Below are 14789 nucleotides of genomic sequence, written 5' to 3' on the forward strand. Positions count from 1 at the left end.
GTTTATACAAATATCTAAGTGTAAATTCGTGCATATGTCACATCAGGTCGTATAAGATTTTATGAATAAAAATACACAGAGAGATAGAGATTAGATGGATTCTCCTGAAATCGTGTTCTCACGATAGCTACGAGCAAGGAGCACCCTAGTTATAAAAGCCGGCTAACAGAAAAATTTGAGAAAAAGAAATCAAGAATAGTTTTTTTTTTCATAGTTAATCCTCATGATCCTCCTCTCAAATCTATTGATCTCTCTCGCATAATAAAATTTCGGAGAAAGAGGAAAACCCTAATCCCCTCTTTCTCTCGGATCATCTAGAAAAAAAAAACTTATAAATATTTTATAAATGAAAATGAGGAAGCTTTGTCCGAATTTGGACAGAGAAGACGGGTTAGAGACGGTGTTAGAGGTTCCGGTGCCGGAAGAAATGTTTGCGAAGATGGGAAGCAATGCGGCTGGGCGGTGGAGGAATATGCACGCTCTCATGAAAGCACACACGGTCGTGACCGCTGTTTCGGTTGATATGAGAACGCCGCCGTCGTCATCGTCGATGAGCAATGTCAATATGCATTTGCAGTCAAAATCAGACAACGAGTTTGTGGCGTTGTTGAAGATCGTGGGAAGTCCTCTTATTCCTTTTCACGTCCCACTCGAGTTCTGTCTTTCCCGGCCCATTAATGACACTTCCATCGTACGTATATCTTAAATTTTATTGATTTTTTGGTATTTTGATTTCTCTCGACCCGTAATTATATTGTGTACACTTCTTGACTATATTTACGTTTACTTATAGATTTTACAAAGATAGTTTTGTGTTTAGCTCTCGTTTGAAATCACCGATATAAACTCGTGTAATAGACATTTTCAAACGTGGGATAAGGTCATGATTCGAGTCTCATTTAACGGTGGTTGGTTACTCTTAACGATTCAAATATTTTTAAAAATACTACAATATTCTTTGATTAGAGGACTATGTAATGTATAGAAATGAAACGTGTAGCTTTTATTTACCTTCAATTCGTTTTGGGATAAATATTTCAAACATGATAATATTTCAAAAAGAGCTAAAATTCGTTTTATAGGATGCATAATTTTAGCTCTTTTTTTTTTCCTTTATACAATCGATTAAACAAAATTTCCAATTTACATCATATAACACATTTCGTTAATCCCTTTGCATCTAAGTAAAAGAAAAAGGAAAATATATGTGGAATGTTAATAGTAATGATATATTTGAAGGAAGCGTCTACGGCTAAATACATAGTGCAGCAGTACGTGGCGGCGTGCGGAGGTCCAGCAGCTTTGAACGCAGTGAAGAGCATGTACGCAGTTGGGCAGGTGAGAATGCAAGGCTCCGAGATGGTTGCCGGAGAGGACGAAGGAACGAGTGCGCCGGTGCGGCTAGGAAAAGGCAGTTTCGAGGTTGGAGGTTTTGTTTTATGGCAAAAGAATCCAAATCTTTGGTTCTTAGAGCTAGTGGTTTCCGGTTTCAAGATTAGCGCCGGTAGTGACGGCAAGGTGGCTTGGAACCAATCCTCCACTCAACCTTCTCAAGCTCACCGTGGCCCTCCTCGCCCTCTCCGCCGCTTTTTTCAGGTAACTCATCTCAAACTCTCTTATACATTTTGTATTGAATCATTACAACGTATAATAATTTAATACAAAGTATGTTACGTACAAAGTACTCTAACATTTTCACCTGTGAAATGACGTGATAGGGACTAGACCCGAGATGCACGGCTAGTCTGTTCTTAGACGCCGTATGCATCGGTGAACAATCCGTTAACGGGGAAGACTGTTTCGTCCTAAAGCTAGAGACGCCGGCAGATATTCTAAAGGCTCAGTGCTCACCAAACACGGAGGTGATCCACCACACGGTGTGGGGTTACTTCAGCCAACGGACGGGACTTCTCGTAAAGTTCGGTGACACAAAGCTCGTGAGGGTCAAATCCGGCAGAGGCAAAAACGACGGCGTTTTCTGGGAGACAAGCATGGAGTCAATCATCGACGATTACATATTCGTTGACGCAGTCAACATAGCTCACGGTGGTCGAACCGTGACAACGCTTTATCGCTACGGGGGAGCTGTTAACCACCGGAGACGAATAGAGGAGAAATGGCGGATCGAGGAGGTGGATTTTAATATTTGTGGCTTGTGTTTGGAGAGCTTTTTGCCACCGTCGGATATCAACAATGATCATTAGTCTCTCTTTTTAGATGTTTTTATTTATTTTGTTAAGTAGGTTTCTTAATGATATACTACACCTCAGATTTGGGACAAAAGGAGTAAATATGTAACCTTGACGTGGGAGATTCGAGAGGGTGTAAATGTACTATCTTCATAGTAAAAAAAGATATATTTCAAAGGTCATTGGCACAATATTTTTCCATAAAACATATACCAAATTACCAATTTCTTTTTGGTTCCTTTCAACAATTGGTTGTAGCCAATTGGGGAATGGGATACAACATTCCAAGCAAAACGAAGTAAATATGATAAGAGAAAACAAACTTAAAAATGCAATGCCTGTGACAATGATCTTAATTCTGTGTTGTGTAGCTAAGAAGGCCACACGACATCACTCTCTAGGGTTACATTCGTATAATCCCAAGTAAGGGCCGCACCCGCATTTCAAAACTTAGATGAGAATAGTGAGAATAGGAGAGAAGTTTTGGTTCCATTCAACAATATTCATTTTTCATGTAGGTAATAATGGACTATACCACAATGGCCCAAACAAGACAATTTTACAGCCCAATAAGACAATAGTAGTAAGCCCGATAAAACCAAAACCCTAGGTTGCCGAAAAAACCAAAAACATCTCCACTATATAAATAAGAGACAAAATCTCTCAAACTATCAAAACAATTACAACCGATCTCTCTATTTCCTCCGCCGCAGTTATCATCTTCGCTTGTGGTATCTTATCGATTGGTTCTTTTTAGTTTAGTTTGTTTGATCTCTGTTTTGTTTTTAGTTTAGTTTCGATTTAGATTTAGATTGTTTGAAAGCATCTGTGTTTATTAACCCACTCCTCTAGCTTAGTGAGTAAAAATCACAAAAAAAAGTATGGTAAGAGGAGTTAGAACAGATGCTGATATTGATTAGGTTATCTTACCAACCCATTGCTATTTCTGCAGCTTTGGCGTCAAATGAATGGACCTATAATTATATTTGTTTTTTTTTGAATCTTTTAAATTATTAGGGTTTAATTACTGTGATTGATGGCAAATGAAGAATTGATTATTTTATGCTTAACCACTGATGAACAGTGTGGACAAAACATCTCCGCTTATTATCTGATGCCAACATCCGTCTTTTTAATTTGTAAATTGTTTTTTTTTTGGATTAATGGGTTTTTGAAAAAAAGATCGATGATGAGATATTAGCAGACGGGCGGTCTGAATTGATGCCGTGTAGATTGTCTGCCATCGCTACTATTAGCTTCTCTGAGTTCATCTTAGTCTTTATTTTGATTTTATTTATATGTATATTGATAGAGATGGTTTAGGGTTGCGATGATGAAGTTGCTATTATATATGTCTGGACTTATGAGATTTTATAAATCTTTGAAATGATTGTGCAACCTTTCTGAGCTTACTCTATCCATCGTCATATGTTTTTCTTTAAAAATTCTGTATCTGTGAAATACTATACTTGGATCTGGTGGGTTGGATTTGCAAATATTGGTTAATTTAGCTGTGTAAGTAGTAGATCTCAACCTAGTACACACTAACCTGGTTTGGATTTTAAACTAGTAGAATGATGGAGGTATGTGGAATTTGTGAGCGTGTGTCGTTCCAACAGAGTGTTGTTATAGTGTAATGGAATTGATTTTTCTGAATTTATGTTTTAGCTTGTCGGGTGAATCTGGTCTGAAGAACCGAATAATCATCTATGCTTATTGCGAACTATCACAAGTCCCATCTCTGTTTTTAATCATGTTGTTAATCTGAAGCTCCTGTTAAACTCATGCGTCTTGGAAATTTCAAGTGGAATTGGCGTCCGACCTTGCCTGATTGTGGTATTTAAACCAAGATCCTGCGTGAAGGCTTTAATATTCAGTCTCGTATTCTTTAATGTTTCGATTTTTGTTTTGCTTATGTTGTTTGAATGTAATAATTTTATTACTTTTACATCAAATAAAATTTAATTTATAATTTATTTTCGTAAGTTAATACAGTACATATATTTTTTGAATCTTTCAAAACTTCTTTGATTACATTCCAACATTTATTTGTATCTTGTATGAATTTGGGCCTGAGATGGGTTCGAAAATGACATGTTAATTGAGGCTTTTGGTCTCCGATGAATTTTGTCTTCTATGTGTAGTCGACACGTGGCAGTCTTCATCGTATCAGTGTATATGTGAATGAATCTCACGTGCCGTACCGTACCGTTCAGTTTACTAAAAATATATTTTTATATTGATGTCTTCCCGTCTGTAAAGCGTTTGGTGGAATTGTCTTTTTTTTTTTTTGTTTTTGACATTTATTTTTTTCTTCCTCGCACCTCTACAGTCGACACTTCTCCATTTTCTTTTATCAGTTACACAAAACTTTCTTCAGCTGACTCTCGACGACTTGTCTCTCACTTTGCAGAAAAAAAAAAAAAAAAGAATCATTCTTTCTCTCTATTACTAGGTGCTCTCTGTTTAGGTGCGCTCCTTTTCTCTTTTAAAGTTTCGGTCTTTTGGTGTTTCTGAATCTTATAGATATGTCAGGTCTTAAGATTTGATTATATGTTTTCTCTAGAATCAATTCTCTGATGAGTACAATACTAGTTAGAGTCCCTTGGATTGTTTAATATTCGGTTTCGTAAGCGAGCTCATCAGAAATTTCTTTGTCTAAATGTTCTGAATTTGGGTGGATCTTTGACAACTAACTATCCAAATCTTCGTTGATTGACCGATCTGTTTTGCTTTTAGGGAATTGAGAAACTTTACCTGATTCTGAGTTTCGAGTTTCTTAGGGCTTTCGTCAGAACCTTAAGGGAGCTGTAGGTAGTTGAGTCATGTTTTGTCTGTGATTTCCAGTCACATGCAGATCAATCACCCACATGAACCTTTTCGATTTACATTTTATTTCTCTTTGGATCTAACGCCCTTCGTTAGTATTATTAGCTTACGCAATTATGATCTTTTTCATTTTGGTAACTTTTACAGACTGAAAAGATTTTGATATTATTGGAACCCAAGTGCCATTCAAAATGTTTCGTTGGAAGAATTCTTCTCAGCCCGAGCAAGAGCATAACGAGGCAGCTCTCAGAGAGGCAAAGGTGAAACCTTTTACAGGCCTTTCTTGATGATGTTTTCTTAGTTACCTATTTGATTTCTCAGTGGTAATTTTATTCTGGTCTTAATGGTCCAGATCAAAGAGCTTAGAGCTCTCTTAGGTGAGCTATCTGGAAGGACTTCGCTCTTCTACTCAGATGCATGTCTGAAGAGATATCTGGAAGCTAGGAATTGGAATGTAGGCAAAGCCAAAAAGATGCTTGAGGAGACGTTGAAATGGAGATCAACCTTTAAACCTGAGGAGATCCGATGGGTAAGTATCAATGTTATTATTAGTCTTTTTAATCCTTTCGGCAAGTCTTACCAAAACTTACCTGTTGAGACTTGCTTTCTTACTAGGATGAAGTTTCAGGTGAAGGTGAGACTGGTAAAGTTTACAAAGCTGGATTCCATGACAGGCATGGAAGAACTGTTCTTATACTGAGACCTGGCTTGCAGGTTTCTAAAGCTTTATATTCTTAGTTAATATTTTTAGACTGTGTTTAAGTTCGGGGCACAAGATTAAACCATCCATTTTCATTTCAAAACTTCTGCAGAACACGAAATCGTTAGACAAACAGATGAAGCATCTCGTGTATCTCATTGAGAATGCTATTTTGAATCTGCCCGAGGATCAAGAACAAATGTCGTGGCTTATTGACTTCACGAACTGGTCAATGAGTACCAGTGTGCCTATTAAATCTGCAAGAGAAACTATAAATATACTTCAAAATCACTACCCTGAGAGACTTGCTGTAGCGTTCCTCTATAATCCTCCAAGACTCTTTGAGGCATTCTGGAAGGTTAGACAAAACACTGCTTCTAGGCCTCATAGTTAGACAAAACATAGGTTGATTAAGAAAATTTTGCGCATGTTTGGTCTTCCACACATGAATTGATTATGATGGTATTTTCATTTTGTTTTTGATGTTGTCCCACAGATTGTTAAGTACTTCATTGATGCAAAGACATTCGTCAAGGTGAAATTTGTTTACCCAAAGAACCAGGAAAGCGTGGAGCTTATGAGCTCATTCTTTGACGAGGATAACCTCCCAACCGAATTTGGAGGGAAAGCTTTGTTGCAGTATAACTATGAAGAATTCTCCAAGCAAATGAACCAAGACGATGTTAAGACTGCAAACTATTGGGGATTGGTTCACAGTACTGACAACCAGCTGCATGCGAGCAACGGTTTTTCTGGAGCTGAGATTTCCCCTGACCCAAATCAAACCAACCCTTAACCAAATTTGAAGGCAATATGTTTGTTTCAGATGGGACTAATTAATTATTGGTGATCTTGATGCTAAGAAGAGAGGTTGTAAAATTTAAACATGACGTTGATCAAATAAAAAGGATTTGTATTAGTAACTCTAGCGGGGATTGTATGTGAATCCAAAAACTTTTACACTCATAAGCGTTTATTTACATGAAGCAGACAATGGATTCACATTACCAGCAAAAAGCTTAATTTCTTTCAGTAGGAAAACTCAACAAACACAACAAGAGAATGATTTCTTCCAAAATTTCAAGGCACAAAGAGAAAAAAATACACATGAAGAAATTTTTTACTACACATCAGTATTAGCATAGACTATATAGCTTAAAGTTCTGCAGTCAAAAGTGATGTGGTAAGGACTGGAGTTAGAGGGGTAGTAGAAGAAGCTCGGGGCAATTTGAATGAAACTAGATAATCCTCCTTCTGAAGTTTCTGGTGGTTGATTGATAGGTACGCACAAGAAGGCCAACCCCAATGCCAAGACCTACACAGACACCAAGACCAATTCCCACACCAACCCTCACACCAGCATTGAACCACGACATCTCACCATCTTCACCGTCTGCATACTCTCTATTCCAATACATGTCGCCGTCTTCTCCTTCATATTCTTGTTTGTAACTTCCATATTCTGTTACCTGCACAGATAAAAACTCCCATACTTCAACAAGGAATTCAGCAACAGAGAGATCCATGTAAGTAGAACATGCCTGTCTCTTAAAAGAAAATTAAGTAAAAGACATTCATAGAGCTGGTCAAATAAAGAATACAATGGTCAAAATCAATTGTAGAATAGAGGCTGATGGTATTTATGTTCCAACCTTAAAAACTCTTTCAGATGTATCTCATATGGGTGTCTACACCTCCATAAATTACAGGTCATAGTTATTGGCATTGCACTATAGTTAACACAAGATCTCAAGATAACACATGCTCTAACAATGTCATCTGCAAGAACCTCAAAGTAATCTTGACAATAACTCTTGAATAGAGCATGTTTCCCGAATCAGTCTATGCACAAATTAAAGACGATATATTGTGGCATTACATATGAAAACCAGGATATTTCAATCAATGGGTTTAACGAACTAACTGTAGCAGACAAGAGGATAGGAGTTCAGATATTAAGATCACAAGAGAAGAGGCAAATGGGAGAGAGAGAGAGAGAGAGTGTGTGAACGAGTGAGATAGAGAGAGAGTGTGTGTGTGAACGAGTGAGATGGAGAGAGAGAGAGGGAGAGAGCTATCTAATGACTTGTAAAAGGTGGCAGGTCCCATACCTCACATGATCATTTATCACGAAGTTGGTCCACTTCAATATCTAAAGTAATTATCTTCCTAAGAGTACCCAAGAAAGATGTCTCAATCTATGAAAATCTCAAAACCATGAAAATCTTAAAATGCTCATGATAGATAACATGACCAAGAAGACTCATACATGAGGGAAAGTATTCAATGTGTTGAAGTTGGACACAAATCAATAGAAAACTATTAGGAAGGATTATAGTAATCTTGAAAATTACCTGATAATCAAGCTCAGATGAGTTGCCTTTATGAGGCTCACCGGTATCATACTCGGGAATAGAATCTAATGCAGTCACTCTACTGTGCTTCTTTCTGAAACCAAGCTGTAGAGTCTTGGTTAAGATGATGGGTGTTCCTGAGAAGCAACCAGTGACATAGACTTCAATAGTTGGCAACGGAGATGACAAATCCGAACCACCACCAATATGTTTCTCCTTCAAGAAACCAGACCCTGCAGTGATCTCAGCTTCGCAGTTCATGTTCCACCGCTTCACGCTATGCTTAGATTCACCAGTGAAACCATTACTGCCGGACATCTCAAGCGTTCCAGACAAAACCAGCTCATCTTTATCACAAACCTCAAACTTCACACTACCAGACAACCTGATGTTGTCAGTGCTGATAAAAGTAGCTACTTCAGATTTCTTATCAACACGATCTCTCCTTAGCTGAGAAGAAACTCCTTCAGAGTACATGCTCATCCTAACACCGTTAATCTCCAAGATTGAATCTAGATCCAGTGGGATATGAGTGATCGTGAGAACCTCAGGTGTCGAAGCATCCACCTTGAAATTGCTGATTCTGACATAAAACACTCTCAAATCAAGCAATGGCGATGATAATGATAACGACGATGACGAAGATGGTATTCTGGAATTGTGATGGTTATAACTCTGATATCTGACCATCTGATGAGATGCTTCAGAGTTGTTACGTGTCTCATAAGGCTCCACCATGATTTTTAAAAAAGAACCCCAAAGAATCAATATTTATTTCTCACTGAATCGGAAAACATCTGCATCAGTCGATTTGGATTGCAATACGTGATTTTTGCTGCAGAAAACGAGAATCACAAAACGAAATCAAATGGGGAAAGAATAATCAAAATTGGGAAAAAGAATCATTCTTTCCCAAAATGGAAGATTTCAAGGTAAACCAGAAGAAGAAGCAAACAAAGAGAAGAAAGGTCAAAAAGATTGAAACTTTGTACTCACTTGCCAAAAACAGAGAGAGAGAGAGATGGTCAAACTAACAACAACAGATGCAGAAACAAATCCCTCTATTGAGAAAGAAAAAAAACATCCAAAATGTTCAAATTAGAAGAAAAAAAAGTAATCTTTCAAGAAATCACAAAAGGAACAACCTTTAAAGAGAAACGAAATAAGTGAAAACCTAGAAAAATCGGGAGAAAAGAAAGGAGAGAAAGGGAAAGGCTCACCCAGAAGATGTGTTACCATCCACAAAACCACACTTAATTTTGCAACAAAAAACTAGTGCTTAATATTAATCTTCCTGTCTGTCTCAAAAATTATAATCACGGAGGAAAAAAAAAATTATAATAAAAATAGCAAAAATTTTGTGGCCAAGTAGGATTTGTGAAGATCCTTCCTCCCCTAGATCATAGCTTTTCGAGCTCTAGCGCGTGGCGACGTACCCACAAAATAATGTTTCCACCCAAAAGAAAAAAAAAATTATGTCTTTATCGAAAAGAACAAACAGAAGGAAAAAAAAAATTGTATAATACTGAGAATCAGAGAAAAGAGTGATGGATGGGAAATTGGGAACTCGATAGAATTGTCTTTTCTTTTTAAATTTTAATGAGATGAGAGAGAGAGAGAGAGAGAGAGAGAGAGAGAACGACGGGAAGAGGAGGAGGAAGAAGAAGAAGATAGATGAGTCTGACTTTCTCTCGATCACGTGATCTTATCCCTTTACCACCAAACAAAACCATTCATTCGCTGTTTACGAGACAACAACACCACGTCGGTCGTATTCTTGTAAAACGACACGCATTTTAAATTCCTTTTTTTAAAACGGTAGACTTGTTGGGTCTTTTAAAATTTTAGGGCCCGTTTAGCTTTCGTAATGTATAGTGAACGTCGTCCCGTTTTTTGGTTAATCGTACTCGTGAGTCATATACATTAATTTTTTTTATTTAAGTTTATCTCATTCGTTGTATTTACTATAAAGAATGTGACGGTTCGAAACCTCTCACATGATCGATTATAGATATCCAATTACCGTCTGATTAAACAAAAACACATCATCATATATATGAATGAATGTGGTTAGGGTTTACTGTAAATTAAAGTTTTATTTTATTTTGAAGAACTCAAACCTCACAAACAAATTGTAGCTAGCTACCGGGTAGTGTGATAATTAAGGTGGCAAGAATTCAAGGACATATATGTCATACATGTATTATATTGGTGGATAATATAGAAGAGATAACCAACGGACAAAAATAAAATCTACTCTTTTTTATTTCTTCTGATATTTTTTTAGTTTTTTTTTTTTATCTAATACACCAAAGAGTGGGCGGCTTTTTGATTTTAAAGACTGTTGTGTTTTGTTTCTGTCTGTAAAACATAAGAAAGAAAATTTATTGCTCTTCTTGGAGATATTAAAAAATCTTACAAGCTGTTCAAGTAAAATATTATTCTGTTGAAAGACAAAAAAAAAAAAAAAAAAAAAAAAGAAGAAGTGAACTGATGGGGAAGAGAAGGTTTCAGAAAGCAAAGGAACCGTCGTCAGTGACGGTAGCTGAAGCTTCATCTCCCACGGAGTCTCAGACGACAAGGAGACGAAGAGGAAGGCCAAGGAAGAATCTTGAGAACCCTGAAGGTTTCAAGAAAGAAGAATCCGAAGAAGACGAGGATTACGAAGAGTATGAGGACGAAGAAGAAGATGATGAAGAAGCGGAGGTACTTATTAACAGAGAGAAGCAGAAGAAGAAAGTTAGGAGTAGTAGTAGTGCGGAAGAAGAGCAAAAGTTGAAACATGAAGAATTAGAGGAGGAGGAGGAGGAGAAGCCGGAGATGACGACGATGAAGGCGGTGGTTCCACAGCCGTCGTCTAGACGGTCGAGGAGGAAAAGCACGCCGGTTAAGAGTTGGTAAATTTTTCTTTACCATTTCAATGGAGTTTTTGTTTTTTCTGAGTGTGTTTTTTGGATTATTGCTGAGCTATAAATTAATTATAACCCTGGAAGAGATACAATTGATTTTTAATTTTCTTGGATGCTATAATTCAAAAACAAGAAGCTAATTTTGTCGATCTCAGTATTAATTTTGGTACGTCAAGAAGATATAAACTAAAATTAATTGTTTCCATGAGAAAGCTGTGTTATTTAGGGTTATTCTTTTATAGTTGTAGTAGGTTTGTGTTTAATTTATTGATTGCGTAGTTGATGGATGCCTACGTCCCTTTCAAATTTTTATATGATAAATGATATAAGGTAACCAACGCACATGGTGAACGGATAAGTTAAGAAACTAATGGATATTGCATTGCTAGTGAGAAGAACCTGTCAATTATTTAAATCGCAACGCTAGCTACGTTTTTGACCAAACATATACAATTAAAGTTATCTAACTAAAGTACTAAACTAACCGTCTAGAGCAGAGGTGAGAAAGAGACTTGACGAGGCCACGTTGATAGTAGTAAACAAACTATTTTGTACACAAGACAATTATTGGGTCCGGCACAAGGCTTTACAAGCGAAATCATCTTTCAAAAATTTCCCAAAACATTTGAAACCTTATCAGATACAAAACAGTGAAACTCTTGTCAAGTTTGATATGATTTCAAAAAGTTTAACGTCTTTCCACGAGAAAGAGAATGTGAACAGAGAATCAACAGAAAGTTTCCCTTCTTCTTTGAACAAAAAGCTTTAGACCTAGAACAAGAAGCTGTAAAGGGCTAACAAAATAGCTTTTAGCTTGATCCTGTCTTAAAGCTAAGATCGCTTGTGGTTTAGGATGATGGCGACAGAAACAAAAAAGCAATATAGCTTAGCTTACTAAAAGTCTTAAGCCAAAACCGCCTGTGGTTTAGGATGGTGATGCCTTTCCTTCTTGTAACGCAACTGCTCTGGATCAAACCCACCTTCCTCTGCTCCATAAACCGCCCATGATGGTGTTTCAGCCATATAGTCTGTGCTGGTGAACGGTTCTCCAGAAGCCACCTACGCGAATTCATTCAATAGTGTTCGTTATATAGCATACCAATTACAAGAAAACTTGATTTTGAAATGAACATATTTCGGGTTTGTTAACTAACCAGATCGTGGAACTTTTCATAGTCAATCCAAGTGAACCACTTTCCATTCAATTTGAACTTTTCGGTTCTCCCTAGAAGAACACAGCAAGAATGGGCGTGTTCGCAAGCAACCTCGTACTCCCCTTTGCTCTTCACAGACAGAGCTTCTGAGAATGCCTTAACGTCTGCGTGCCATGGTACATTCTCCATTGTCAACTTTGATGTCGCAGATCTGTTTTTGTTTAGTTCCCAGAAGATTTATATAAGTATGATATGTGTGTAACATGAGCGTAACTGAGATGATAACAAGTAGAACACACTCACGATCCACAATATGTGACGCCTTTGATCTCGATGAAATCAGGTTTCCCAATGCTGAAAAGGTTGAAATAAGCATCTAGCTCCTCTGTGTTCCATCCTTTGACAAGTGTTAAACGGTAGACAGTTCGCTGCTGCTTCTCCTGGAGAGCTTTCAAGGAGTCCTGGAAAACAATTGATGCAGAGATTTATACCTTTACCGTAATTCACATTTCATTTCAAAGGTCCATTGAAGGAGGCTACTATAAAATACTCACAATAAACCGTTCCCAGAAGTCTGCAAACAGAGGCCTGTCAATAGCTTTCAAGCTCTCTTTGGTGGCAGCGTCTACACTTACGTACAACTGTATATGCCAAAGACAATGAGTTAGGCAATTTGCTTCAGTTAAGTGCATGAAGAGCTTTCAAAGCTGGAAATAAAATAAATGTACAAAACAGACACCAGAGACCTGGGTGATAGGCTTCATCATCAAAATCTTTTCGGGGAACTGTGCATTAGTAACCAAAAAAGTAGAAATGCGCCTTCCATGTAGCTCATCTACAAGGGCATTGATCTCCGGATACATAATGGGTTCACCAACAAGTGATAACGCACAATGTCTTGGGTTTAGACCTTCTTGTAATTTCTCTGGAGTCACACCTGAAGAACATAGCAGACCATAAACATCAGCATGACATTTAAATCAATAGGGCAAACAAATATATCAAATAAACAAACGACTCAGAGAACATCTAAATTTCAAAAGGCATCCTAAGCTCAATGCTTAATCTGCCTAGCACGCTTTTGGGATCATAGCTAATAAGGGTCAAAATATGGAGAGATATAAACTAACCTGGAACTCCTTTCATTTGCTTAATCATCTTTGTATGAAGATCTAGAGCACCTTTCACAATCACTGAAGGGTCATCCATCTTCCACTGCCAGCTCTTCCCAACAGGATTAGTGTGATGCCTCCAACAAAAGACACATTTGTTTGCACAAGCCAAACTAGGTGTTGTCTCCATGCACCTAGCTTATTCGAAAATGATAAAAAAAAATACATTCTATCATAAGAATCACGACCTACAACCATAAGACTAGGAGGGAGAATAGCAGAAGTTTCAATTAAACCTGTGACTCTCGATGCCATAAAAGGAGTGCTTGTAGCAACCTCCCCTGCCTCTAAGTTGTGACTTAGTCCATCTACATATTTTAACCCCGCTATGCGAACCGATGATTTTATAGCCCTGCAAGTGTAAAAGCCATGTTCATTCAAGCAAATGAGAGAAAATCTAAACACTGCTTCAAAGCTCAAACAACACCAACACAATACGTACCTGTTTCGTTAAGCTTGCTCTAATCACAGGGGTCACCATTTCTTTCTTTCCATCAACTTTAGCCACTTTAACTAAGCCATTTCTCTTCGAAGGAGCTTTTCCAGCAATATCTTCAAGATCAACAAGACCTCCGTCATCACCATCATCTTCTTCCTCATCTGTTGACTCGTAGTACTCAAGATCATTCTCAACAGCATCAATCTGCTGCGAAACCCCATTTGTTTCTTGAGCAGAACCTCCTTTCAGAACCCTGATAACTCCATCACACCATTCTTGAAACGACTTGTCTAATTCTCCGTCATCAACGTCACCTTCTCCCACCGGAATCATCTCGAGTCCACCCAACCCTGTCATCCGACTCGACAATTCCTTGGCCACAGCGTTGTAAGATTCACCATACGCACGGCTCCCGACACCGAATACGCCGAATTTGCAATCGGAGAGAAGAAGCGAGCCAACTCTGAAATCCTCGGCGCTCTCGCCAAGCCAGTTCACGAGAAACTCTCCGTTCTTAGGCGGCTTCCCACCGTCCCAAGTCGATGCGATGAATATAACTAGGGTTTCTTTGGGGAGTTCTTCAGGCTCGTAGCTCCGTGGATCGATGAGATCAAATGCTATGTCATTAGCTGCGCAGAGCTCGTGAAGCCGCTGAGCTAACGCTTTAGCTGTACCAGTTTCGGAGATGAAGAAGATCTTCCCTCTGCTGGGTTTCGAAGTAGTAGAGCTAGGGTTTAAGGAGAGGTTTTTGAGACGCTTCAAGCGGCGATATTTGTGGATACAGTAAAAAGTCGTCGCTGAGAGTAGAGCAACAAAAGCTAGCCGAGCACGCAAGGACGAAGTCGCAGACATGACTGACGACTAGAAGAAGATTACGGCGGCGCGTAATGTTCACGCGAACCAAGATCGGTTAATGTGAGAGAGAAAGAGCTGAGAAATGGGGAAGACGGAAAGAGAGCAGTAGAAGTGTAAGGTTTAATAGCTGGGCTTGAATTTTAGGCCCATTAAAATTAGGTTAAAAAGCCCATCAAAATAAAAAAGCC

General features: G+C 38.2%; 5 protein-coding genes, 1 long non-coding RNA gene and 1 other non-coding gene across 11 annotated transcripts; 5 read left to right on the forward strand and 2 right to left on the reverse strand.

The window, feature by feature from the left end:
• Nucleotides 1–177: 177 nt before the first annotated feature.
• On the forward strand, nt 178–2380 carry LOC104702251 (uncharacterized). The gene is made up of 3 exons (XM_010418079.2): nt 178–691; nt 1240–1596; nt 1719–2380. The coding sequence occupies exons 1-3, from the start codon at nt 347–349 to the stop codon at nt 2202–2204; spliced, it is 1188 nt and encodes a 395-aa protein (XP_010416381.1). The 5' UTR covers nt 178–346; the 3' UTR covers nt 2205–2380.
• Nucleotides 2381–2859: 479 nt separating this feature from the next.
• LOC147941705 (uncharacterized) lies at nt 2860–4163 on the forward strand. The gene is made up of 2 exons (XR_015561138.1): nt 2860–2920; nt 3858–4163. It is a non-coding gene; the product is annotated as an uncharacterized LOC147941705 (long non-coding RNA).
• On the forward strand, nt 3225–3311 carry LOC147941706 (small nucleolar RNA R16). Its single transcript, XR_015563012.1, has one exon. It is a non-coding gene; the product is annotated as a small nucleolar RNA R16 (small nucleolar RNA).
• A 223-nt stretch (nt 4164–4386) lies between the features above and the next one.
• On the forward strand, nt 4387–6735 carry LOC104702252 (uncharacterized). Of its 2 annotated transcripts, none has more exons than XM_010418080.3 (6): nt 4387–4659; nt 5166–5278; nt 5371–5547; nt 5634–5732; nt 5831–6076; nt 6215–6735. In XM_010418080.3, the coding sequence occupies exons 2-6, from the start codon at nt 5210–5212 to the stop codon at nt 6512–6514; spliced, it is 891 nt and encodes a 296-aa protein (XP_010416382.1). In that variant the 5' UTR covers nt 4387–4659; nt 5166–5209; the 3' UTR covers nt 6515–6735. The 2 variants fall into 2 exon arrangements, with proteins under 2 accessions (XP_010416382.1, XP_087313168.1); XM_087457042.1 differs by lacking the exon at nt 4387–4659 and adding an exon at nt 4924–5003.
• LOC104702253 (uncharacterized protein At1g01500) lies at nt 6723–9748 on the reverse strand. 4 transcript variants are annotated; one of them, XM_087457041.1, is made up of 4 exons: nt 9293–9748; nt 9069–9133; nt 8073–8907; nt 6723–7187 (listed from the first exon to the last, which is right to left on the reverse strand). In XM_087457041.1, exons 3-4 carry the CDS (start codon nt 8808–8810, stop codon nt 6957–6959), a joined length of 969 nt encoding a protein of 322 aa, XP_087313167.1. In that variant the 5' UTR covers nt 8811–8907; nt 9069–9133; nt 9293–9748; the 3' UTR covers nt 6723–6956. The 4 variants fall into 4 exon arrangements, 2 of the variants coding, with proteins under 2 accessions (XP_087313167.1, XP_019083382.1); XR_015561136.1 differs by lacking the exon at nt 9069–9133 and having other exon boundaries at nt 7371–8907; nt 9293–9641; XR_015561134.1 differs by lacking the exon at nt 9293–9748 and having other exon boundaries at nt 7371–8907; nt 9069–9248.
• A 791-nt stretch (nt 9749–10539) lies between these two features.
• LOC104702254 (uncharacterized) lies at nt 10540–11084 on the forward strand. The gene has a single exon (XM_010418084.3). It carries the CDS (start codon nt 10566–10568, stop codon nt 10971–10973), a length of 408 nt encoding a protein of 135 aa, XP_010416386.1. The 5' UTR covers nt 10540–10565; the 3' UTR covers nt 10974–11084.
• Nucleotides 11085–11638: 554 nt separating this feature from the next.
• LOC104702257 (S-adenosyl-L-methionine-dependent tRNA 4-demethylwyosine synthase) lies at nt 11639–14685 on the reverse strand. The gene is made up of 8 exons (XM_010418085.3): nt 13750–14685; nt 13544–13659; nt 13266–13441; nt 12882–13072; nt 12690–12776; nt 12439–12596; nt 12136–12346; nt 11639–12040 (listed from the first exon to the last, which is right to left on the reverse strand). The coding sequence occupies exons 1-8, from the start codon at nt 14596–14598 to the stop codon at nt 11885–11887; spliced, it is 1944 nt and encodes a 647-aa protein (XP_010416387.2). The 5' UTR covers nt 14599–14685; the 3' UTR covers nt 11639–11884.
• Nucleotides 14686–14789: the final 104 nt, after the last annotated feature.

Source organism: Camelina sativa, chromosome 7 (assembly GCF_030686135.1).
Source record: "Camelina sativa cultivar CO46 ecotype springtype chromosome 7, ASM3068613v1".
NCBI lineage: Eukaryota > Viridiplantae > Streptophyta > Magnoliopsida > Brassicales > Brassicaceae > Camelina > Camelina sativa.

Excerpts from the sequence above, each read along its gene's own strand:
- LOC104702254 (XM_010418084.3), top strand. The coding sequence starts at position 10,566 with ATGGGGAAGAGAAGGTTTCAGAAAGCAAAGGAACCGTCGTCAGTGACG.
- LOC104702257 (XM_010418085.3), bottom strand. The coding sequence starts at position 14,598 with ATGTCTGCGACTTCGTCCTTGCGTGCTCGGCTAGCTTTTGTTGCTCTA. Across the intron at positions 13,442-13,543 it reads TATGGCATCGAGAGTCACAG|GTGCATGGAGACAACACCTA; the intron begins GTTTAATTGAAA and ends CGAATAAGCTAG. Across the intron at positions 12,347-12,438 it reads GGCGTCACATATTGTGGATC|ATCTGCGACATCAAAGTTGA; the intron begins GTGAGTGTGTTC and ends AAACAAAAACAG.
- LOC104702251 (XM_010418079.2), top strand. The coding sequence starts at position 347 with ATGAAAATGAGGAAGCTTTGTCCGAATTTGGACAGAGAAGACGGGTTA. Across the intron at positions 692-1,239 it reads CCATTAATGACACTTCCATC|GAAGCGTCTACGGCTAAATA; the intron begins GTACGTATATCT and ends ATATATTTGAAG. Across the intron at positions 1,597-1,718 it reads CTCTCCGCCGCTTTTTTCAG|GGACTAGACCCGAGATGCAC; the intron begins GTAACTCATCTC and ends ATGACGTGATAG.
- LOC104702253 (XM_087457041.1), bottom strand. The coding sequence starts at position 8,810 with ATGGTGGAGCCTTATGAGACACGTAACAACTCTGAAGCATCTCATCAG. Across the intron at positions 7,188-8,072 it reads CATCTGAGCTTGATTATCAG|GTAACAGAATATGGAAGTTA; the intron begins GTAATTTTCAAG and ends TTATCTGTGCAG.
- LOC104702252 (XM_010418080.3), top strand. The coding sequence starts at position 5,210 with ATGTTTCGTTGGAAGAATTCTTCTCAGCCCGAGCAAGAGCATAACGAG. Across the intron at positions 5,279-5,370 it reads CAGCTCTCAGAGAGGCAAAG|ATCAAAGAGCTTAGAGCTCT; the intron begins GTGAAACCTTTT and ends TTAATGGTCCAG. Across the intron at positions 5,548-5,633 it reads AACCTGAGGAGATCCGATGG|GATGAAGTTTCAGGTGAAGG; the intron begins GTAAGTATCAAT and ends CTTTCTTACTAG.